The 23,596-nt window shown below is 41.8% G+C and overlaps 1 protein-coding gene and 1 long non-coding RNA gene across 8 annotated transcripts in view; one reads left to right on the top strand and one right to left on the bottom strand.

Annotated features, from left to right (window-relative positions):
- LOC112833801 (uncharacterized) overlaps positions 1-21,423 on the top strand; it is a 119,320-nt gene extending 97,897 nt beyond the window's left edge. The window contains exons 4-5 of the long non-coding RNA XR_012380940.1: positions 4,547-4,793; positions 20,362-21,423. This is a non-coding gene — a long non-coding RNA (uncharacterized lncRNA). The remainder of the gene's footprint in view (positions 1-4,546; positions 4,794-20,361) is intronic.
- ITPR1 (inositol 1,4,5-trisphosphate receptor type 1) overlaps positions 4,925-23,596 on the bottom strand; it is a 322,408-nt gene continuing 303,736 nt past the window's right edge. For all 7 annotated transcript variants that reach the window (XM_073901575.1, XM_073901576.1, XM_073901579.1 and 4 more), the window contains 2 exons: positions 13,805-13,966; positions 4,925-6,259 (listed from right to left, as the gene is read on the bottom strand). In XM_073901575.1, coding sequence (XP_073757676.1) covers positions 6,173-6,259; positions 13,805-13,966 — 249 coding nt within the window. In that variant the 3' untranslated portion in view covers positions 4,925-6,172. The remainder of the gene's footprint in view (positions 6,260-13,804; positions 13,967-23,596) is intronic.

The raw sequence follows: 23,596 nt of genomic DNA, 5'->3' as shown, positions 1-23,596 counted from the left end.
TCATGATCCTGGAGTCATGGGATTGAATCCCGCATTGGGCTCCCTGCTCAGCCGGGAGTCTGCTTCTCCCTCTGACCCTCCCTGCTTCTGCTCTCTCTCGCTGCCTCTCAAATAATAAAAGTAAATAAAATCTTAAAAAAAAAAAAGCATTTCATAAACTAAGGAAACACATCATCCTCCAGAAGATAAAACATCTTTCTATGAAGAATATTTTGAAAAGTCAGATTTGAATTCAACACTGATCACAAATAAGAGAATAATTATCTGGAAGTCATAAGCTAGGATAGTTTCCTTTCTGTATAAATTCAGTTCAGATTGGTAGTTAAGACATAGTTTGGATGTTAGAGATACAATTTAAAAAAATGACTCAATATGACCCCAATGTGTCATGTTCAAACATGAGGATTTAGGATCCTACAGTAATATCGGGCCCATTTGGTAGGAACAGAAAGCATCTTTGGTCATTTACTATTTGGCTGAGATTGTGGATAGGTATGAGAAAGGAAGTGATTATGTTGCAAAGAAATGGGTAAGAGCGTGTATCGGATATATATATATAGACATTTGTCATGCTCAAGTGTCTTTAATGCTCATTCTGCCCAAAGAAGTAAGTGGTGAGGTCCATTCTTTAGATGGGGTGTGACAATTATAGTGATTAAAGGACTTGCTCGAAGTCATAGCGCCGAAGGGGCAGAGCTGGTACGAAGACTCTCAACCAACTTCAAGGTCCTTGTTCCTTTCACCCCACCGTGCTGCCATGTGGGCTCTGAAGTGAGTCAATGCTTAGCCCCCATGCTTGTGCGCTTCCGGGTTCCTTGTCCCGGTTTCATACCAAATCTCAATTGTTGTTCTTCCAGAGAACTTGTACAGAAAGCTTCTGACAAGACTTGATGAGATGCTATAGCTGACCAGCATATGAAAAAGAATTAACGAGTTCTGGAATGAGCAGTTAAATTCCTGGATTGTTGAAAGTTCCATTCTTTACATGGGACTAACCATTTTTTGTGAGGTAATTACAGGAATGCTGGCGAACTCTTTCCATTAGTGGTTCTTGCATACAGTATGCATTTCTTATGTTGTGGGGGCTCTTTTTTTTTGTTGTTGTTCACAATTCACCTTAGGGGTTTTCTCAAACTTTGCATTCTTATTCTATAGTGGTTTTTAGCTTTCTTTTTTCTTTCCAGGCTGGGTGGATGATGCAGTTTCACTTCTAGGTGTTAGGATTCTCTTTCACACTGGTTTGTCATGACCTTAAAGTATTTTAAGTTTCTCCTTTGGTAAATTTTTCTCTTTAAAATGTGGTACCCCCAGTAAGCTAGAGATTTGTTTTACCAAGTGAGCTTAAAATACCAGCACCTGGAGAACCCATAATCCGTAAGCATTGTTGGGAGTTGACCACATGTCAAAACCCCCGAGGGATCGACCTTTTTATTTTCTTTATTTTGGCAGGTTTTGGGGGTCCACACTTAAAGGCTAGGTATGGTTCTGAATTGTCATTAGGTTGCAAGAATTACCAATGTGGTATATATTGCCAAAGAAGAAAAAAAAAGTTATGATAATCATAATTGTCTTAATTTATATTTGCCATCATAGCTCTCCCCTGTAGATAACTGATGAGGCCTAATAGTCGTTTTGAGCTGCAACCACCCACAAAAACCACACACATGGCATTTTACTCAAAGCTTTACTTTAACCACTACTTTGTGATGCAAAACTGGTGGAATTTTGGGTACTTTCTGTAAAATTGAAATCTTTATGGGGGTTTTCCAACACTCTAGTTGATTGTTAGCAAATTATCAGTATACTGAACAAGAGCAAAGTGGGGTTTGCTAATAAACACCTACTTCTGTGGTAGGATAGGATGCCAGTCATCTGTATCTGAATGTTTTCACTAGGAGGAAGCCACCCTCATTGAGAGAACAGATTCTCCTGAAAAATGCAGTTAAGTAAGAAGTATTCTATGAGATTGGTAGTTGTAAAAGAGAGATTTTAGGAGCTGCTTATCTTTGCCACAGTTTTCAGTCTTGGCAAAGTAGTCATATTCAATACTTTCTAATTTGTAGATCCCTTATAAAAATAGATTTGTAAAGAAAAGCGAATCGATATGCATCATAGGACAAAGAGTAATTCTCCCTAAGCGCTTTCTGTGAAGGGAGAACTCTTGTGGAAAACTGATTTCTCATGAGATATTACAGTCCCATTCTGGAAGACAGGTGGTAAGTGGGAAGAATGCTCTCTGTATTTGGCTAAGTCAGGAGACCTTTGTTTATTCTGGAACCGAGTCCTTAGGCCAGTTGCTTTACCTCTGTAAGTCTCAAGTTTCTTTTCTCTCTTTTTTTCTTAATCTCTATGTCCAACATGGGGCTCGAACTCATGACCCCAAGATCAAGAATCGCATGCTCTACCACCAGAGCCAGCCAAGTGCCCCTCTAAGTCTCTCAATTTCTTATCTTTGAAATGAGTTTCACTCCTGCTGTATGGTTTGGTAGATACAGCATATTGTCTCAAAAGCCTTCTGTAGGAGCTCTTTGTAATATCCTGTCTTCTATAAAAGTGACTTTTACTGTCATATAATTTACACCTTCTATCAAGTACCTATTCTGTCCTTTAAAATCTGTAAAAACATTAGCAAAAACCAACTCTACTTCTAGAAGTATGTAGTTATGCCCCTTTTGTATTTAGTATTTTTGAAGGAGTAAATTTCCATCTATGCAGCCCAGAAGTCTGCCTTAAAATAACTGTCAGAAATTTCCAGGCTATTTCTCATTCATGCATTATCATGTTCAGTTAGGAGGATAGTAGACCATCCTCAGTAGGAGGATAGTAGACCATCCTCAGGAGGAGGATAGAGAAATCTAGAATTAAATTTTTAACAGGTTAATTCCTTAGTTTACTGTGAAGATCTTGATAATTTCCCACTAGCACATAAGTAAAGCTTTTAGTTTGCTCTACTGCATAGATTGTTGGTTAGCTTCCAGAAATAAAGTATGCTTGCTTTATAATTTATGTTAGGAAATATTTAAACAGGATGAAAGAGCAGTTTTTACAGGACCCAAATCAAGCAATCCATTTTCAGAAAGTACAACCAAATAAAAAAATTGGCTGAGTGAAGAACAATGAATAAGAAGCATGAACTTGGAAACAAAACAATTAAGTTGAATCAAATTTTTAAAGAATGAAATAAAAGAAGTTGTATTTTGTATGTGTGTGGGGTGAGTAGAGACAGATATAGTACTAAGAAAAACTGGATGGAATAGCATTTAAAGCAAAGAGTAGAAGCTTTCTTTGTGGGGGAAAAGAAGGTTTATCAGTACGCAGTTTTATATACAGAAGTAGCAAAGGGCAAGATATTATAAATGTTAGAAAAGTGGAATGGAATTTCCCAGATCCTTTGATTTCACAAATGGTTTAGTTAAGGAAATTGGTAAAATCTGGAATTTTGGATTGGTGCTACAGCAAACTTTTAAATAAAGCCAGGGGCACCTGGGTGGCTCAGTTGTTAAGCGTCTGCCTTCGGCTCAGGTCATGATCTCAGGGTCCTGGGATCAAGCCCCGCATCGGGCTCCCTGCTCAGCGGAAAGCCTGCTTCTCCCTCTCCCACTCCCCCTGCTGGGATTTCCCTCTCTAGCTGTGTCTCTCTGTCAAATAAATAAATAAAATCTCAAAAAAAAAAAAAAATAAAGCCAAAAAGACTTTCTTGCATATTAGCATTCTATTACCACATTTGTTACTCAGCCTGATAATACCAGGCAACTTTGAAGGCGATGTGGACCTCTATCCTTGAAATAGAAGTGTTTGAAAAAGCAACGTCTGGAGAAAGGTGAAATCACAATTACACATCAAAGGCTATAGAAGTTTTGACTTCAGATTTTATGTTTCAATTATACTAGCTTTGTGTTCACACCCAAACTCCAAGGGTAGGATCTGCCACATACAGGGTGGAGTGGCATTCCAATTCTATTTATTTTCTGCTGAAGCTGGCAAATTGAATGAAGATATATATCTTAAGTGACAGGATTCAGATGAAACATGACAAACCTGTAAACGCTGCAACCTGGACAAGTCAATGCAGAACTTTCCAGTGAACTGGATGGGACTGGGGAGACAGACCACACAAACCACACACACACTGCCATGCCGTGCTGGGCAGCACGAGAGATCAAAGAGAAACCCGAGGAGGAGCAAGTCCTTGCTGGCTCAAGCGCAGGTGGTGGGCTTCAGCAGAGATTTACAGGTTCAAGTGTGCGTCTATCTTGGGCTTGCCTTACTACGGAAAAATACGGAGATACACTGCATTGACTGGAAAATTATTCATTTGTTTTTTTAAGTTATCAAATTTATAACGTAGAAGCCCTGGTTATGAAACTAGTCATTTAACTGGAACTCAATCCTGACCTAGTTCCCAACGTTGGGTGGTAATTCGTCTTTACCAAAGCACAGAGAGAATCAGTGTTAAAAGAGCAAGCGGGCAGGCACTGCTTTGAGAAGGGAACAAGTTTTACTACCTCTGGATAAACTAGTAAGCTCTGTGAAACATTTTTGACAGTCTTGCTGAAGGCCTCCAACCGCTGGACACGAAGGAAAACAAACAGCAACTGTTTTACTGCAGACAGCAAGTCAGAGCCCCCCAGTCCCAGGAAAGCCCAGGAGGCCAGAGCCTCAGTAGAGCCCACCCCCGACTTTCCCTCGGCGTGCCCTGGTGCTCGTTGCTCAGGACAGTCTGCTTGGCAGCCGCTTATCTAGAAAAATGAATGAACGTCGTATTAAACACTCCCTGATCACTCGCTAATCAGGTAAGAATTTTCAGAATTAATCTGGTAACCAAACCAGTTGCACTTTAAATTGGTCCCAAGGAAAATAATTGGAACAGCTGTTAAGACACAAAGAAATGCCAAAATGAAAGCCACCAGTCTACCACTGTATATTATTCTGCATCATTAAATATTTATTTTCATATATGCATTTACAAACTTTACTCATTTCAGAACTCTGCTTTCAGTACATTTTTAAACTTTTTTTTTTGCAGAGATTCTCTTGTAAAATGAGATCCATGTACAAAACTAGGCAACAGATATAAAAGTTTCCTTTCATACTTTTCATCCATCAAGGAAAGAAATCATGTGACAAGGAAATAAAACCAAAATGTGGCTCTTTCACAAGAATAACATGTCAGTGTTCAACTATGAGTTCTAATGGGATAGATCATATTTCATCTTTATATGGATGTATATAGTTTAAATACTTCTTAGCTACTGTAGCATGTTGGTTCAGATGAAGAAAAAAAATCAACTCTACTGTTTGGACTAGATAATCTAGACACCCTCAGTTATTCGTTTCTTTATCCCGTGACACCAGAATTCACCTTGGCGATGACACTGATTGGCCAGCAGTATGCATTTATTCCAAACGTTGCATAAAAAGTTCCCTTTCAAAAATTCATTAACTTCACAAGCTAAAGTCTGAGCTTCTTCTAATTTAGCTCTCTTACTTAAAGCTTAAATGATCAGTTCAGAAGCTTAAGGTTATCTTTGAAACTAAAGTTGCTTTTCTTACAATGAATGCTGACTCGGAGCACTGTCACTATGAGACAGAGGCACTAATGCCGCCAGCACTGAGAAACAGTATCACCACAGACAAAGATATGGTACAAAATGCCCAGGGGCCGGAAACTCACTATTCATGTGATTTTGGCAGCAGCAGCATTTGATATTTAACCATTTATTACATAGTATTAACACACCAGCTTCAAAGATGTGCACTCCCTTTAGGACACCCAGGAGTTACAAATTCATTGTGATTGCATAATTCGTATTGCACAGTTTTATAAAAAACATAAATACTGGCTATTCTAGTTTTAAATACAAAATACAGGTCATATACTTTTAAATCTATAATCTGGTTCAAGTGCAAATCAGGTGCTTTCTTTAGTCCTTCCAAAAAAGGCATTTTTAATATTTTTGGCACAAATGAAATTTCATCATGCCAACAATTCTAATTACAATACATATATCCAAACCTTTAGAGTAGCAATGATATACATACAGTATAAAACTGATTATTTACAAATGTACTAGGCATTAATGTCATCTTTGTGGGTGAATCAGAACTAAGTAGCCATACCCACACTAATAATAATTAGAAAAGGTACAGGAGATTCCTTTATTTCATTTGCTTATGCTGGTTGCTGTGGGTTGACATTCATATGAGGAGGATGTCCTAGAAGACCAATTCTTTGTTTCTGCTTCCTTTGTTCTGTCATCTGGAAAGTTAAAAAGTTTCATCATTAGACCCAGACACTTCCTGTACGTCAGATCATACACTGAACCATAGATTTACCTCTGTGGTTATGGTTTATACTGAAACCCACTTTCTACAAATAGTGTACCGTCACTAAATCAAACACACAGAACTTCAAAAGGGACATCTTCCTAGGCAGAATGGGGAATTCTGTGACCTAGTCATGCAATGTGGCATTCACAAGTATTGCTTACTATTTGTTTCATAAAGAAACAAAAAACAGTAAAAGCACAGGATTCTTGATTGTTTCTCAAATCCATTTCCAAATGATTTAAAGGCTCATTGGAAAATGGTGGCTTTGTGTGGTGGTAACAGCACACCAGACTATCAAGAAAAGCAGTGTGTTTAGAATCCTAGGTTTGAGAGGGACTATGTCCATGGTCTTCAGGGGGTCCTGATTTCATTAGTCAATAATTCCAGAGTAATTCTGGTTTGAGAGGGAAAAAAAATGTAGTACCTTGAGGAAGATGAGGAATGTCCTCACATGTCACTGAGATCCAGAGAGACTAAATGCCATAAACAATGCTCTAGGCACTCAGTGGGGTCTGTTCTTTGCCACCCACAGATGCAGGACTGATTAAGCTCAGGAAAGACCATTTCCTAAGACTGGTCAAATGAAAACGTGCTTTCAAAACCCCACACAAGAGGTTGCTACTATTCATTTGGCTGCTGAACTAAATCACTTCTCATATTGATGGGTAGCTAGCTCTGTTCTAGTTTTTTTAGGGCACATTTAGTTCTCTGCATTAACATTTTCTTAACCAGTTGGTCCTAGCTCTGGATTTGATGCTGGGCATTTAAGCCAATTAAGATTAAAAAGGCTACGATGAAATATATATTAGATAAAATTGTTGTCTACAAGTGGCCATAGGTCCTGCATGTAGATCTTTGGTTTTCTTAAGTCAGAGAGGAATTAGGGTGTCCTGGTAAAAAGAACGTGGGCTTTGGAATCAGACCCATTTCCTTATGTTTCTATGTTATTTAGCTTCTCAAAGTCTGTTTCTTCACTCACACAATAAGGATGATGATTCCTATCTCATAGGTGGAGAATTGAACAGATATATGTAAACTTCTTGGGAGAGTGTCACACAGATGCTTGAATCTGTTTTCCCTTGGACTAATTTTTGGTACAAAATATCCTGAGAGAACATAAAACAAGAATAGCTTACCTAGGTTCAATTTTTAAAGTGGTTACTTATTCAAAACATGGCAGTTTTCTTTTAAATCAAAATAGTATTTTTAGGCTCCTGTGAAGTGCCTTCTGTTAGAATTTACAAGGAGTGAACATTTCCAAAAGGTAGCTTTTTATAAAGAATTGAACTAGGGTATTCCAGCTAGCCTCTGAAGTTTCCTTAGATGAATGACAAATCTTAAGTGTTACACACTACACTATACTTCACAGATTCAGCTGAGAAAAGAACCTAATTTGACATGTGGGATAAATGCACAATTAGATTACAGTGTAATCTATAATTCATTAATCTTACTGCCTGCTACTTCAGATATTTAGATTTCCTCCTCCCTTCCCCAACTGACGGACACACACAGGGACACACACACACACACTCACTCACTCTCTCTCTCTCTCTTCCCCTGGCAGTTAACCCTGAGAGGGAATCCAGTACAACTTCACGAAGTCTAACAATCTCAAGCATTCTAATGGATTTAGGAATCCTGGGGGGGCTCAATTCCTACTGAAGGCTACTTTAAAGTTGGCTATTATACCCTTTTCTGTAATTTTTCTATAAATAACTACTTGCATTTGAGATAACCTTTTATGTTTGCAAATGTTCATGCCTGTTGGTTCAATCAGCTTTTAACTTTAAATCTGTTGGCTATTCAGTCATTCTCTTAAATAGAAAAGCCTCTACACTGTATTTCCTATAACCAACGAGAGTTCAGCTGATGGCACACCTCCCTTCCCACTTCTGCAGCCATCACCTGATACCTCATTGCTGCTCCTATTCTAACTTTCTAGGTTTGCCTTTAAGATAATGATCACATCACCCCCCTCCCTCCTAAACCTTCAAACTCCCTACTCATGTAGGTTAGTGGCCATATTCTTTTCTCAGGCAGTCCTATTTCTGGTCATTTCAAGTACCCAGTGCATACCTATCTCATTAATTTTGTTTTCTATTTCTGTAGAATAGTGGTTCTTCAACTTTGGCATAAGCCAGAATCACACAGAACGTTTGTTAAAACAGATCAAAGGGCCCACAAACAGAGTTTCTGATTCAGTAGGCCTGGGGTAGGGCCCATGAATTTGCATTTCTAACAAGTCACAAGTGAGGTTTATGTTGCTGCTCTGGGACCACAGTGCTGCTCTAGAAGAACTTTTCATGGAGTCTCTCTAAAATGGGTCAAAGATCACTTCAGGTGTATTTTCATATTCTTGAACACAAAGTATTTTGGGTACATATATCATTTTTCTCTAAGATATTGGAGAAGATTATAGCTGAGCACAGTAGAGGCACACACATTTGTCTGAATTCTGTTTTCATCAACCCTGGCCTTTTAGAATAGCTGTCATTTAAGTGACTAATTGAGAAGGAATAGGGCAACTGCTAAAGGATTTGGCCCTTTTGATAGTGGTCATCATCCAGTTATGATTATAAGGGAACAAAAAAGCCGTAAGGCCTAAATCTGGCCTATAAAAACTCAAGGTCAACACTGTGGCCAGTTAGGTTTCCCTGGCCCACTAGTGCACAGTCTCACATAACTTCTGGCTTTATGGGCTCAATTCTACCTACTTACCTATCTACATAATTCACACACAAACTGTGTATAAAATATGCGTCTGTGTGTGTGTAAATTCTTAAAGTGTATTACCTGTTGCTGTTACCTTTATCAAAGCAAATAAATATAATGACCAAAGTGAATCTTTATATTCTCACATAGTTTTGTTTCAAATGTCAGAGAATACTGACTCAAAAAGATCAGATTCTGATCTAAGGTAACTATATTCAAAATATGAATACTGAAAAGTCTGTTTCATTTAAAATCCTCAAAATTCCCATTTAACTAAAGGATAAACATTTGAAGCAGTACTCTTCTATCTGTATAAATATAAAAACTAGCTTGAATATTAGCATTCCTTCTTTTGACTGAGTCTAAACAAGAAGCAAAGAATATTGTAGCTTTACAAATCAGATGCAGCCAAATGTCGGAAAGATCTTTCGTGACAACGCTAAGGGTAGAGAGCACATGAGCACATTTCACCTCCCAGTTCTGGCCTCAATGACAGAAGGCTGGCAAAGGAAGGACCGCTCAACAGCAGCACATGGATGCCACGATCTGGTTTCTAACGGATCAAGAGTCCGAAAAACTGCTCTCCTGTCACAGCAAGGTCTTGGTTACTCAGATTCTAAAGAGCTGGGAAACTAAAATCAGCCATGTTTCTAACAATGAGCCTAAAATACTAAGAAAAAAACCCAACACAACTCTCAGACACACGTTGATTTAATGTCAACGTGTAGATACTTGTTCACACTCTGAGCTAATCCCTAATATTCTGTTCCTCTGTTTCACCTGATAGACTCTTCCTCAAACTCTGAACTCAAGCTCTTGCAGTACTGCCTCTGAGGCTTCTGTGGCATAACGAATTCTCTCCCAGAGATCAAGTTGACTGAATTGCTTTCCTTCTTTCCCAGTCTGTTCATACCTCCATTACATACTTACAGGGTTGAATTCTCAGTTAGCGGTTTACTGATTTGTTTCCCTCTGTTAGGTGTAGAAAGAGAACAGGTTCTATTCACCTTTGTAACCCCAGTCCCTAGGGCTGCACCTTGCACACTGATTTCACAAGTGGTGGTTCAAAGAACGAACCAAATTAACCAGAACATAATAGTGCCATTCCTGGAGCATGCCATGCGTTCTCATGCCTTTGCTCATGCTGATTCCTCACCTGGGATGCCCCCTGTGCATTCCTCTGCCAGCTCAGAAGTCACCTACTTGTACAGGCTCTAATCCTTCCTTACCCCAAGCCACACACAGGACTAAATGCCGCCTCCTCTGTGCTCCCATCAAGCAGTCTTCATGTCTTGAGTGGGTTGTACAACTTTCCACACTGTATCATACTGTCAGAGGTCTATATTCCTGTCTTTCTTGCTAGATTATGGGACCCTAGAGGCAGTGGTTACATTAGTCCCCCTTTGAGGTTCCAGAACAGGGTAAGGAACAGAGGCACTCAGTAAGGTTTAATATTCCATTTTCCAACTGTAGGCATTTATTCTAATCTTTTGTTATTCCTCCCTTCCTTAAGCAGTTAATGTTCACAAGATAACCGTCTCGCACGAAAAGTGCCAAACCAGGAACATGCTAATGTGATCTGAATTTTCAAGCACTGTTCGTATTCCTAACACATAAGGGTTACTGTCCCATGGGAAGCCAGTCACATTTTCAATAAAGTGAAGCCTCTTCGATATTTGCTCTTTTGCATTATGAAGAAAACATGCAAAAAAAAATGTAGGTTCTTACATCAGTTCTCCTCCTTGGAATAAGAATGTTAAGAGAATCACATTTAGTATTCGGAATCTCTTAGGAGGGGAAACTTTAAGATGAGATGCATCATTAACACTTAGAATAGCAATTCTAATCAACTGTTCTTGGCAGTAGTAGGAAAAGTGACACCACCAACCAGGTTTTTAACTTTGATCCTTCACAAGAACTTTTTCTCCTCAAATTGGTATTTTAAGAAAACAACTACCGAAGAGGTCAGTAGCAGTACAGGTCAAAACCAAAGACATTCACATTTATAAACTATCATTGCTCCATTATGCTGCTTTTTGGACCAGAAGATCGAAAAAAATAGCTCAGTGATGAAGCAATTTTTGTGTTTCCCAGCACTTTTACCAGTGAATGGTATTCTTTCATAGCAGTTTTAAAAACAGAGTTTCTTGCTCACTAATCATTTGTCGGCTTTTATTTTTTAATTCAAAAAATTTTTTTCTTGGGGGAAGGCAGGAATTCTTACAATTGCCATTTAAGAACCAGCAACTCTCTAACATATCTGCATGATTTTTTATGCAGAACAATTTAAAAAATTTTTATGATTGCTATTACACCAAATTTAATAAAATTCCCCCAAATTTTCGGTACGTTGATTCTTAAACAAATGGCCTTAAAGGTTTGTCAAAAGTTACATAATCAAAAGAAAAATGTTGATTAATTCCTTTGGAAAGAAACACATTTCCCCAATAAATGCAGCTGTGCTGAATTTCTCCTGAGCACCTTAAAACCTAAGCAGATCAATCCTGGTAAAGACACTTGAGAATATATTACTGGTTTCCTCATACTTCTTTTTAGCTTATAGTGTCTTCCAAGAAAAAATGGTTCATATTCATTCATAGGGGAAGGGCTTTTGGTCCAACTGCCAACATTAAGACAAAAAATATTAAAAGGGCCGAAACCAAGCAGTTTAAACCATACTGGCTTTAATGTCACTTAATGAACCCTAGGTCCCTATGTAATGAAGTTTTACGTATTTTGTTTAAGCCGAAATTTAGGCTTAATGGAAACAATTCTACCTTGGATTTTAAAAATGCCAAGTTTCTACTATGCATAGCTGCGTAAAATGGCAGTGAAGGTATCCTCCACAGCGCTCAAGTGTGGGAGGCAACTTTGGAAACTTTAAGGCTCTTTAAAAAAAAAAATTGTAAGAATTTAAACAGCCAACCTGAAAGGCAAACCGGGTACAGTGACAAAACAAATGAAAACAAAAATACATATGACATACAAAAATCAAACCCACACGGGAGGATCAGGAGTTGCATCCCTGGCACTGTCCTAGAGAGTTCGGGAAGCTTCTTAGGAGCCTTCTGTGCACCTTGGTACCCTCATCAATACAATGAGGGAGTGAGGCGGGAGGACCTCTGTGGTCCTGGATGCCCTCCTGCACCTCAGAAGCCCCCTGCGAATTCCTCAGCTCACCTTGCTCCTGTGACCATTTTAATGGGAGCTCAACAGTTCCTTTATTGAAGTCTGTCTTAGATCAGTTTCTGGAAGGTTTTTGAAAACCTCGGATTTGACTAAGATTCTTGTCACCACAGCCCTCTCCAAAGGGAGATGGTAACTAAGACGTTGCTGGACGTGGTAAGAAGTCCCCCTGGCTCCGCAGAGGGGCACATGGAAGCCGCGGCAGCAGTGCTCCGCAAGCCGTTCAGTTCTCTGGAACATTTGTCAAGTGTGTCACAGAAGGGTACAGAGTTAATAAAATAAGAAGCAAAGCAATCTAGTTAGATTCTCATTAGTTTTTTCACTTCAGGTGGCCACCAAGCTCAGCGCTAGAGATAGCCCTTATAAATAAGCCTTGCGGTTGTCCTTAGTCTCTTTTATTTGCATCTTAACACAAGTTAAAGAAAAGAACTTGGAGGCCAAATGGTATATCTGGGGGCATAGTCTGTAATAATTTAGTTGGAAAAGAAATATAATTCAAAGTAGGATCGTTACAATCGCTCTATAGACTGTCGCCAAGAAGAGTTTATTCTAGATGGGGTGTTCACTGGCTATGGACCTATGAGTAAAAAAATCACCTGTGGGTATACCTTGCCACTTAACTCCAAGGCAGCCTTGCCTGACAACATTGGCTGTACAGAATTTATAACCTTGTCTACGGAGTTGATTAAAAAACTTTCAAAAACCCATCCAGCCTGCTGACCTGTTCCCACGTCTGTGCCGGATTATCCCGTCAGCTTGGCACAGCAGCTGCTCACACTACCCCCCGCCCCGACCCCCAGCGGCATCCTGTTACCACATAACCACCCGGTGACTGTTCATTTTAAGGGGATCAGAGGAGGAAAAAAGTACATAGGGTTTGCTACAAACCTACCTCCCTCCTTAACTTTCTTCAAGGGGCAAGTGTTCACCTTAGGGACAGGCAGCAGGATGGAGCGGTACTTTGTAGACTGTTACGCGCTGTGGGAGCAGGGATAGGTCTAGATTGTTTGTGGCTTCATCCCCAGCACCTGGCATAATGCCTGGACTACAATGGCCTCTCAGTAAAGGATCTGGCCAATGAATGAACCAAAAGGAGCTTTCCCGCAAGTTTGGTTTATCCTGGGATGCTGAATTTAAGTATCTTGAGTGAAGGGTTGATAGATTTGAGGGCCAGAAAGCAAAACTAGAAACAGCTTTTAATCTGTCAGTAAGTAAAGTAAAATGAGTATGGCTTTACAGGTCATGTTTTCTGTAGAGCACTTCACTGACATCATTTGCATTCTTCCATTTCCTGGTTTTGTTTTTCCTATTAAAGCCTTGTACTAGCAGCACTGCAAGTAGTGTTATGGGCTTATCCTGTAAAAGGGCAGTGAAGGAGGGCTGGAGGGGAAACGGGTGGACTAGGCGAGTTTGTTCTCTGTGCCCCGGGTTCCTTTTCTACATCCACGTGATGGAAACATCAGGATTTTGACATGAGCACCCCTGATTTTGCCTCAGCAAATTTGGTGTGTCTGGTAGTGGTGTGTGTGTGTGTGTGTGTGTTTAGGGGGCAGACGGGGTATCTTTCCTTTACCTGATCCTTTAATTCCGACAGCTGGCCGGAAAGGTTAGTGACCAGCTTCATGGTGGACTCCAGCTTCTCCTGCAGGTTCCTCAGCTCATTCTGCTCTCCCTCAGAGTCACTGCTGACCAAGGACATGGCTCTCATCCTGGGGAACCAGTCAAGGTTTCTTTCCTAGAATCCACATAAAAAAAAAAAAATCATTTCTAGGAGTAGAGACAAGAAGGGCAATCCCACCATGCTATCTTTTCTTTGTGACATCTTTCATAAGGCTATCTCTGTTGTTACAGAATTAATGTGCTGTGCCTTTTAAAAAACAGTAAATATCTTTCTAAATTGATAATCTTTTTTTAAAAGATTTTATTTATTTATTTGTCAGAGAGAGAGAGCACAAGCAGGGGGAGTGGCAGGCAGAGGGAGAAGCAGGCTCCACACTGAGCAGGGAGCCCGACGCGGGACTCGATCCCAGGACCCTGGGATCATGACCTGAGCCCAAGGCAGACACTTAACTGGCTGAGCCACCCAGGTGCCCCGTCATTGAATATCATTGAACTCTCTCAATTCTTAGAAGTCACTTTCGACTTAAATACAGTGCGGGGGTGGGGGGGTGCGCCTGGGTGGCTCATTCAGTCAAGATTCTGGCTCTTGGTTTCCACTTAGGTCATAATCCTGGGGTCCTAAGATCCAGCCCCATGTTGGGCTCTGTGCTCAGCAAAGAGTCTGCTTGAGATTCTCTCCCTCTTCCCCTCCCCCTCCTCCCTGCTCAGGTGCTTGCGCTCTCTCAAAAATAAATACATGAAATCTTTAAAAAAAGAACTAAATACAGGGGAAAAGGTAGGTTTCCGAACAACTTCCCTAATCTGTAAATAGGAATGCAGCCACTGCATTACAGGGCTAATGAGTGGTGGGTGGTAAAATATATAGAACATGAAATTTTCCATTGAAGTCGTTTTTAGCTGTACAGCTCAGTGTTATGAAGTGCATTCACACTGTTGTGTAACCATCGCCACCGTCTACACCTCGGGAACTTTGTTCATCTTCCCCATCTGAAACTCCATCCCCATTCAACACTAACTCTCTCACCCCTGCCAACCATCATTCTATTTGCTGTCTCTATGAATCCAACTGCTCTAGATACCTCATACTGTGCTGTGTATTTTTAAAAGCATTATACTTGGAAAATCATTTGCAAACACTCTGGAAGTGAAATGAATTTTGAGATCCCAAGTGTTCTGGCATTTACCGGATATGCGTATGTGCGCTTTCACTTGGTAGGGGATTGTCAAGAGGCTGAAAATGGGGAATGGGCTTCTTGTTCAGTTTCCCTCGTTGTCAGCTTATGGAAATTACTGCTCTATTCTTGTTTCCTTTTCCTTCCAGCTTGACATCGTTGATAGGTGCTATTAGTTGGTATAAGAAAGGCCCATTCAGTCTCCATCCTTTCTTTTGTTATCTACAGCTTATACCCGAAAAACAGTTTTTCGCACCACTGGTTAACCAATGGGCCAAGACTCCTCCTCCCAGCTCTCTTCCTTGCGCCCACATATGCCTTTCTCCTAAAAAGTATGCATCACAGATAAGTTCTGTACAGGGAGGCAGGAATGAATAGTAAAATCTAATCAGCACAAGATAAGGGGAACAAATGGACTCCAATCCACATCTATCTGGTGTCATTTCTGACCGGGGACCATTTTGATCTCATCAAGATAAACCGTAATTGACATTCTAACACAAATCTTGCCCCTCCCCTCACCTTCTGCCAGTACATACCACACCACACACACAATTATTGCTACTTTGTGTACACTAGAGGTCAGCAAAATTTTTCTGTATAGTAAATATTTTCTGATAGTAAATATCTTTGGCTTTGTGGACCATATGGTCACAATGACTCCACTACTGTATCCTGAAAAGAGCCACAGGCAATACATAAATGAATGAGTGTAGCTATAAATAAAACTTTATTTACAAATTCTGGTGGCGGCAGGTTGGGTTTGGCCCATAGGCTGGAGTTTTGCCAACTGTCATACCATAGAAGGCATCAACGTACTTAGAATCAGATACAAAATCCCACAAGACATGTCTAAATGTTAAAAAGCAACCAAGACAGTCTAGCAATATTGAAGCCAAATGAGAACTAGTTGAAAAATACTACGGGAGCGCTTGGGTGGCTCAGTCATTTAAGCGTTTGCCTTTGGCTAGAGTCATGATCCCAGGGTCCTGGGATCTCCACTCAGTGGGGAGCATTGGGCTCTCCGCTCAGCGGGGAGCCTGTTTCTCCCTCTCCCTCTGCCTGCCACTCCCCCTGCTTGTGCTCTGTCAAATAAGTAAATAAAATCTTAAAAATTACAAAGAATGCAGACCACATTGGCAACACGACATCACACCTACTTTAGAGTGTTGGCTTAAAACATCTGGGGAATCTGGTAAATAGGAACTCACTAGCCCTTCAGCATCATGAGTGCAGAAACCACCTTCGTATAGTAACCAGAACACAGTAGACACTTGATAAATATTTATGGAAGGGAGGAATGATAAACCATCTCTATTTCCTGCATGGGCCCTTAGAGCAAATGCTTAAATGGTGAACCTCAGTTGCTTAGAATGACTACCAGAGGAGAAAATGATGATCTCTACCTTCCTGTACCAAATATCCTGTGATCAGCACTTCACATGTAACTTAATGTTAGCCTATATTCATTTTCATCAATTTCCCACCATAGTACAACAGGCAAAAAGACCATTCGATAAAATATCCCATTTCAAAGATGACCGGCCTAAAAATCTAAGGTGTTTCCATGTCTGTAATCAGTTTTCTCCTGTGTGTCTACAGCAAAGCAGAGGAAGATAGCAGACATTTGAAAACATTTAAGCTTGGCAGTGCCACTGAAAGGCAGCTAAGGTAACCTGCCACTGATTATATTCACTGCTCCTGGGTCAGTCCTTCAGACATAGTCACACCTTCCCATCGAAGAAACATCCCATGTTCAGTGTCTGTCCAACTCTAAGGGAGGAATGAACCTAACTGTTCAGAAGAGGGCACCCCCAGGGGATGGGTGGCTGGGCATTACTTACTTGCACTGGGGCGAAGCAGCCTGTGTTGGGAGGAGAGAGCGTGTGGGCTGGGCTGATGAAACTATGAGCCTTTGCAAAGCATGAATGCAGTAGGATCACAGAGCATAGGACGGGACCGGCAATCAGAGGCCTCACCTGTCCACAGGGACTGCTAGCAATTTTTGCAGACTGACACCCGCCCCCCCCCCCCCAACCAGGAGGACTTGAAGAGGAAAGACCCAACGTCCTATTTATACTGTCAGACTCAGAGGAGCAGACACCATTGATTGGGATGTGACAGAATGTCATGCCAAGAAGGAGTTTAGAGATCACAGTCATAGTTGTATCTGTAGTGCAGAAAACTGAGCCCTGAAAGGGAAAGTCACTTGTCCTGGGGAGGGACCTAACAAATTCCTGTGTTTTACAGGGGACCCTGACAAACATCTGGTGCTAATGAATTGTAAACTGCTCTTATTGAGTATATTTTGGGGTGAAATATTTGCTAAGTCTTTGGATTCAAATCAAAAGTATAAGCATTTTGGCTCCCTGGAAGGAAATATTTTAAAAATATAACATATATTCAACATCTGCTTCGGGGGCACTTCCCTTATGTGCATGGTGTTGAGGAACCAGCAGTGAGTGAGTGAGAGAGAGAGAGACACACACACACAGTTGCTGCCTCCTGGACCTCTTTCAAGTGGAAATGGCCTTCAGACCTAAGTATGAGATAGGGTTCCTACCATCACAGCACTGTTGTTTAGTTAATGAGAGTGGACACAAACATTAAAAAAGAATGGTAGAAAGTGAGTGGCAGAGAGTAGGGCCAAAGTCAGAGCTAACTGGCAGTGAGGACGACTGGCCATGGCCCTGAAGGAGGGTTGGTGCTTGGCCAAACAAGGCAAGCATGAGGGCATTCTCAACCAAGTGGGGCCAGCACAGGGAGGAAACCAGTTTGGCTGGAGTGGGGGATGAGGGCCTACAGGTATGGGCAGCTCAGACTGTAGAATCCTGTAAAAGGATTGAAGTGTGGGATAGACCAGCGCAGGAAATAGCGCAGAATGAAGAGGGCCGGGGTCGGGGCTGGCCGAGGGAAGGAGGAGGCGAGAGGTGACCTGGAGTCCCTGTGGGCCTGCCTGATATGATGCAGGGAGAGGGACATGTGCAAGCCACTTCAGCGGGTAGGGTAGTGAGGACTCACCTGAAGCTACCTCACTACGGACGTGGGAAACTGCCTCATCAGGTTAGATAATGCATCTGAAGTCTAGCTCTAGCTAGTCCAGCTCTCAAATCTTGCAATGTTCCTTTGCTTAGCAAACCCCCCATAAAATAGAAAACACAGATTTCCAAATAGAGTTGACATTAATGAAGTCTTCAAAAGAATACAGAAAACTGATGTAAGAGTCTGCACACAGCTTAAAGCTCAAGCAACAGTTTCTTATCCGTATTCCAACAGCAAGTGACCAAATGACTACAGATTAAAAGAAGTTTTCCGTGGCAGGTTCCCACCTTCTTTCATGATATATTTGATTCCTAGACTCCTATGGAAGGATTTCAGAAAGGTCTTTGGACAAATGCAAAATGCACAGATTTCACTTAACTGTTTACTGAACATTTATAATTTCCGTGCCTGGCCTAGGGCTGAGGGTCTCAAGAAGAGCAAACCAGGTCCCTGGCCCCGAGGTGCTTTAGCACACAGACTGCAGTCAGGGGGCAGGTCTTGGGGCGTGGGCTGTCACTTCAGAGGGACTCCCAGGTTGTGACTGCCTAATGAGGACCTGCTGGATGAATGAATGAGGTCTGCTGGTAGTAGGATGGCCACTACTGGCATCCATGCTCCTCATCTCCATGGCTAAGAAGGTGCACTCAGACCCCCTTTGTTTTTGCTTTATTTGTGCTTCTGTGCATGAGATACCTGTAATCCTGGGGCAGGAAGGCCTGGCCCGAGGGTCTGTAACACCACAGACAGAAAATAAGGCATCTTTTTTAGAATGTCCATTTCATTCAATGGTAAATTACTAAAAATACTTTTATATTAAACTCAAAATAGGCCCTACAACAGAACATGAAATTGAATCAAATGTAAAAAATAAAATCCAAGATTTAAAAGAAATGTCATATTGGCCCGAGGCCACTTTGGGCCACGTACCCTGATCCTAGGGATAAATCTTCATTCTCCAGCTCAGGAGGGTCCTTCAGTGCAGAGCTGGAAAAGGGTTTCTGGTCTAGATCTTTACCGGCTATCACCATGCAGGTTTTCTCTCAATGCTTTCCTCCGACTCTAATATTTAACAATGAGATCTAAAGTGAGGAATCCCACTAAAATCCTAAGCCATAGGAAACCAGCTCAACTGCAGAAATCAAGTACTTTGGATGGCATGTATTATTAGCTTTTTCTGCGCTGAGGTAGGTAAATCCCCAAATCTGAGATCCTCAGTGTTGCCAGTATTTTAATTAAATAATCATCCTGAGCTGTTAAGTCAAATCTCAAATTACCAAGGAGTACCTAGTGGTTAAAATTAATTAGCAGTTCTAGTCAAACTGTTCTCTCAGCTTCTATTTGATTTTGCACCCTGTACAGGAGAAGCTCTGATGCAGGATATAAGGTTGCTCACCGACAGGATCCCCCCTCTAGAGAATCTACATCTTGAAGGGAAAATGTTTAGACTCTCCCAATTACTAGGACAGGAGCAAAGAGAACACCTGAATCCAGTTTCTTTGTACTTAACTCAGACTTTCATAGGAAATGCTGTGCTTGCTTGAGTGCTACAGGACTCCAGTGATGCCTGCTGTACACGGTTCTCCAGCCAGTCAGAGTCTGAAGGTCTAGAAGTGTCTGCAGAATCCTGCCATATTTATGTGTACTGAAGATCAAAAACATGTCTCAGTGTCTTGGCTTCTGCATTTTTTGAGAAAATCATCTTCAACTATGGCATTCTGTCTATACATGAGTTCAGAGTGTGTGTGTGTGTGTGTGTGTGTGTGTGTGTGTGCACGCGCGCGCGCGCGAGCACGTGCGTGCTCAGGAAGGTGCTGTTGGGGAGGCTGTGGGTTCACCGAGCGTCTGTCAGTAGCATCTGTCACTCTGGGTCTGAGACATCCCTCTGTGCTTCTCTGGCTCCCCTTGCTGCTGGCATGTTGCATACCAATGTCATTAGGCACTGTCTGCCCTGGTCCTCCTGCAATCCAGCCAGTGCACTTCCCGTCACAGCAAGTGCTTCCTCTGTCAGAGCAGACAAACTGACTGAAGCCACAGCCGGAAGCAGGCTGACCACAAGTGCTAAAGTTCTGGTTAGTTCTTTTCTAGGTAAAGTTGGAAAAGTCCCTGCAAAGGCAAACATTGAAGTTTTAGACACGGGGGCGGTACTGACCTCTTGAAATGTCCTTGACTGGAAAGAAGGAGGGTGTGTGTGTGTGAGAGACAGAGAGACAGAGACAGAGAGGAGGAGGAGCGGAAGTTGGATTGTATGATGCAAATGCTAATCATTCTGAGAAGAGGTTTTTTTTCTTCTTCCCAGGTTCAACTGAAGAGGCTGTTCTAAGAAAGATGACTGAGGTAATCAATCACCTTCCTCAGAGAAAGTCCGCTCAGGTAGAATTTTGTTTACCATGTAAACAATGGAACATTTATTGCCGAATCCCTTGTTCCTTCATAGCCAGGGTAGAGAATTTAGATTTCTTCGTGGGGGGGGGGGCATGAGGGTAAAAGAAATGGTCATGAGAGAGAAGCTGGGTCCTGGAGAAAGAGACCTGTGGCTTCTTGATCCTTCATAGCCCCCTGTGAGGAGAATCAAAAAGGTAAAGACTGTCCCTTCAGCTCAGATGGGGAGTGTGTTTCTCCTTATTTTACAAAGCAGGATGACAAACCAGGTTTTCCCAGAAAGCCTGGGGACACGCAGGGGATAGGAGTGACTAGAGAAGGGAGGGGGGCAGGGGAGGACTGAAGATCATCCTTAACTTTCTAAAAGCAGGAATATAGGACACTTAATAAACTTTAAATTACTTGCCTCTTTTATGGACAGGGGTGATTATTTTTACTAAAGAGGACTAAAATAATTCATTTTTAGAGCTCACTTTTGTAAGATCACAGCAAAAAACAAAACCCAGAATCTGTTGCTTTGGGTGAAAAACAGTGATAATGATCTCTAACTATGCTCAGTGATTCTAAAATTGCTATTTATAGGAAATATTATACATTAAAAACAACTACACTAAAAAATGGATCCCAGCTGTGGACACGGTCAAGAGATCAGGGGTTGGGGAGAGGGAGGGATGAACAGGTGGAGCACAGAGAATTTTTAGAACAGTTAAACTATTCTGTTTGCTGCTGTAATGGTGGCTACATGTCATTATACATTTGTTAAAACCCACAGAAGGTACACCACCAAGAGTGAACCCCAATGTAAACTCTGATCTGTAGTTAATAGTAATGTGTCATATTGGTTCATCAATTGAAACAAATACACCACAGTAATAAAAAATGTTAATAATAGGGGAAACTGTGTGTGTGTGGGGGGGTGAGGTAGGGAGGGAACAGTATACGGGAACTCTGTGCTTTCTGCTCTGTTTTCATGTAAACCTAAAACTGCTATAAAAAATAAAGTTCATTAAAAACAATGGCTCCCACACCTCGAATTTGTTGACCAGTCCCAAATCCAAGGATCCACTTTGCTCTGTTCCAAAGTACAGTGAACTCAGACCACATACAGCATCCCTACACTTCACAGATGCCTTTCTGCAACAGCCTTGTGACATTACTTTGTCAGCAGGAAGAGGGATGGCCTGAATCAGGAGCTAAGGACTTTAGGTCACAACGCCCCAGTGCTACAAGACAGCGCGCCAGTGAAGGCGTCACTTAACCGACCGGGGTCTCTGTTTCTGTTTTTTTGAGAAAGAGATCACGGGGCTGCCCCCACGGAGCTAGTATGAGAAAGTGTCCCAGAAGCTGGAAAGCGTTAAGCAAAAGAATTATAAATCAGTGTCATCAGCCTGAGGTCACAAAGCTAGTCTAGAGTTGGCCCCGGAATCCAGATACTGACTCCACGTGTAGTGCTTGACTCCCAGGTCCGGTTAGTTCCTGCCTTCCTATGGGATTTCATGTTAGAGATACATATTTCTCTTTGACCAGCGCAGCCATGTGAAGGCTACCCACAGTGCTCCCAACTTTAGGTGTCAGAGGGGTTATATAATCGTCAGCTGGTCTGGAATGACCACTTAGCCTTCCCAGACTCAGTTAACAGTTGTTCTTGGACCATACAGTGTAACAAAGACGGGCCCTTGCCAGTAGAGAGAACCGCACCCATTTCTGATGAAATCCCTAAGAAAAGCCAGCTGCAGAATCATGGTTTTCAGTCATTCTAGGCCTTCAGGTGAAGTGGTTTCTGGGAGCTCTGGAGACTTTGAGAAAGCAGGGCTTGCCACGCAGAGTGGTGCAGCTGGGTCCTGGGCACCTGGGCTGCCAGGCAGAGGAAGCCAGAGGTCTCAGAGGAGGAGGGTAAGGTGGGGCTGACAGCCGCTGTCGGACAAGGCAGGGTTGGCCCAGTGGAGATTCCCAATAAAGAACAATTAGGGTACCTTGCCCTTCTCTCGAGCTGGCTCATGACATTTTGCTTAGGTAACTTCCCTTGCATTTTCAGTTAGCTAAGAAATCTACCAGAATGTTCCCAGAGGTTATGTATGGGATTTTAGCAATTTCTATTGGTTTTCCTCTATTCTTTTCTGGGTTTCCTGACTTCAACTTTGATCTCTCAGTACCTTTATAAAGTAATGGTTTTTGTTTTTTGTTAAGCCTACTTAAATAGCTTTCCAAATTTCTTTGCTGTTGTTTCAGGAAAAAAATACTTGGCATTTATCTTTGAACCTACAAACACATACACACCCATAAGCCTCACTACTAAGCTGCTTCACATACAACAAACAGTGTTCTAACAGTGTTTATCATCCTGTGGGTTTATGTGTTGGCAAACTCTTGACTCAAGCAGTTTTACTTAAGGTCAGCCCTGCCTAGATAAGACTCAAAGAGAGGAGAAAGTCCTCTCTCTTACTCTTCATAGACTCCAGCAAGAGTTGAGGGGCAAGTCACCAGCACTGTCACCGCCGTGAGAATGGCTTGGAAGAAAGGCGCCACACAGCTTGAGCTCTTAAGGGTGAAAGAGATCATCAGCTGTGTGCAGATTCTCTCAATTCCTCAGTCCTTTCCAAATCCCCCATTTTACTCACCTGCCCTATGCCTTCTGACCCCAAAGATTGACTAGCTTGTTCCCATAGGTGTCCTCTCTCCCTCCTGACACCTACATCCCTGCTCTTAACAAAGACCCTCTTCAGTAGTTCATGAACTCCTACCAGCACTTTGTAAGTTGCTCACTGAACTGTAGCGCTAAAGATGGCATAAGAGACCCTTTGGTTCAACTTTATAGGTGGTCACACGAAGGCCCTGAAAAGAAGTGGGTTTGTGAAAGGAGAAACTGAGAGCCTTGTCCACCTGTGTAAGCTGCACACACGCAGGACTACACCTACATACTAGTAGCTTTTCATTCCCACATTCCTTAGCAACACGCTTGCAGGCCTCATTATCAAGAGGTATGTTAAAGACTCCCGAGTGTAGGTACGGTTGGCCCTTGAACATCATGGAGGTTCAGAGGCACTGACTCCGGCACTGTGAAAATCTGCATAGAGCTTGTGACTTCCCAAAAACTTAATGATAGCCTACTGCTGACGGGAATCAATAGTCAACATATTTTATATGTTCTATGC

The sequence above is a fragment of the Callorhinus ursinus genome, unplaced genomic scaffold (genome assembly GCF_003265705.2).
Source record: "Callorhinus ursinus isolate GAN/ISIS: 27379988/994484 unplaced genomic scaffold, GSC_fseal_2.0 scaffold15, whole genome shotgun sequence".
Classification (NCBI taxonomy): domain Eukaryota; kingdom Metazoa; phylum Chordata; class Mammalia; order Carnivora; family Otariidae; genus Callorhinus; species Callorhinus ursinus.
This window is presented reverse-complemented; position numbering and strand designations above follow the sequence as displayed.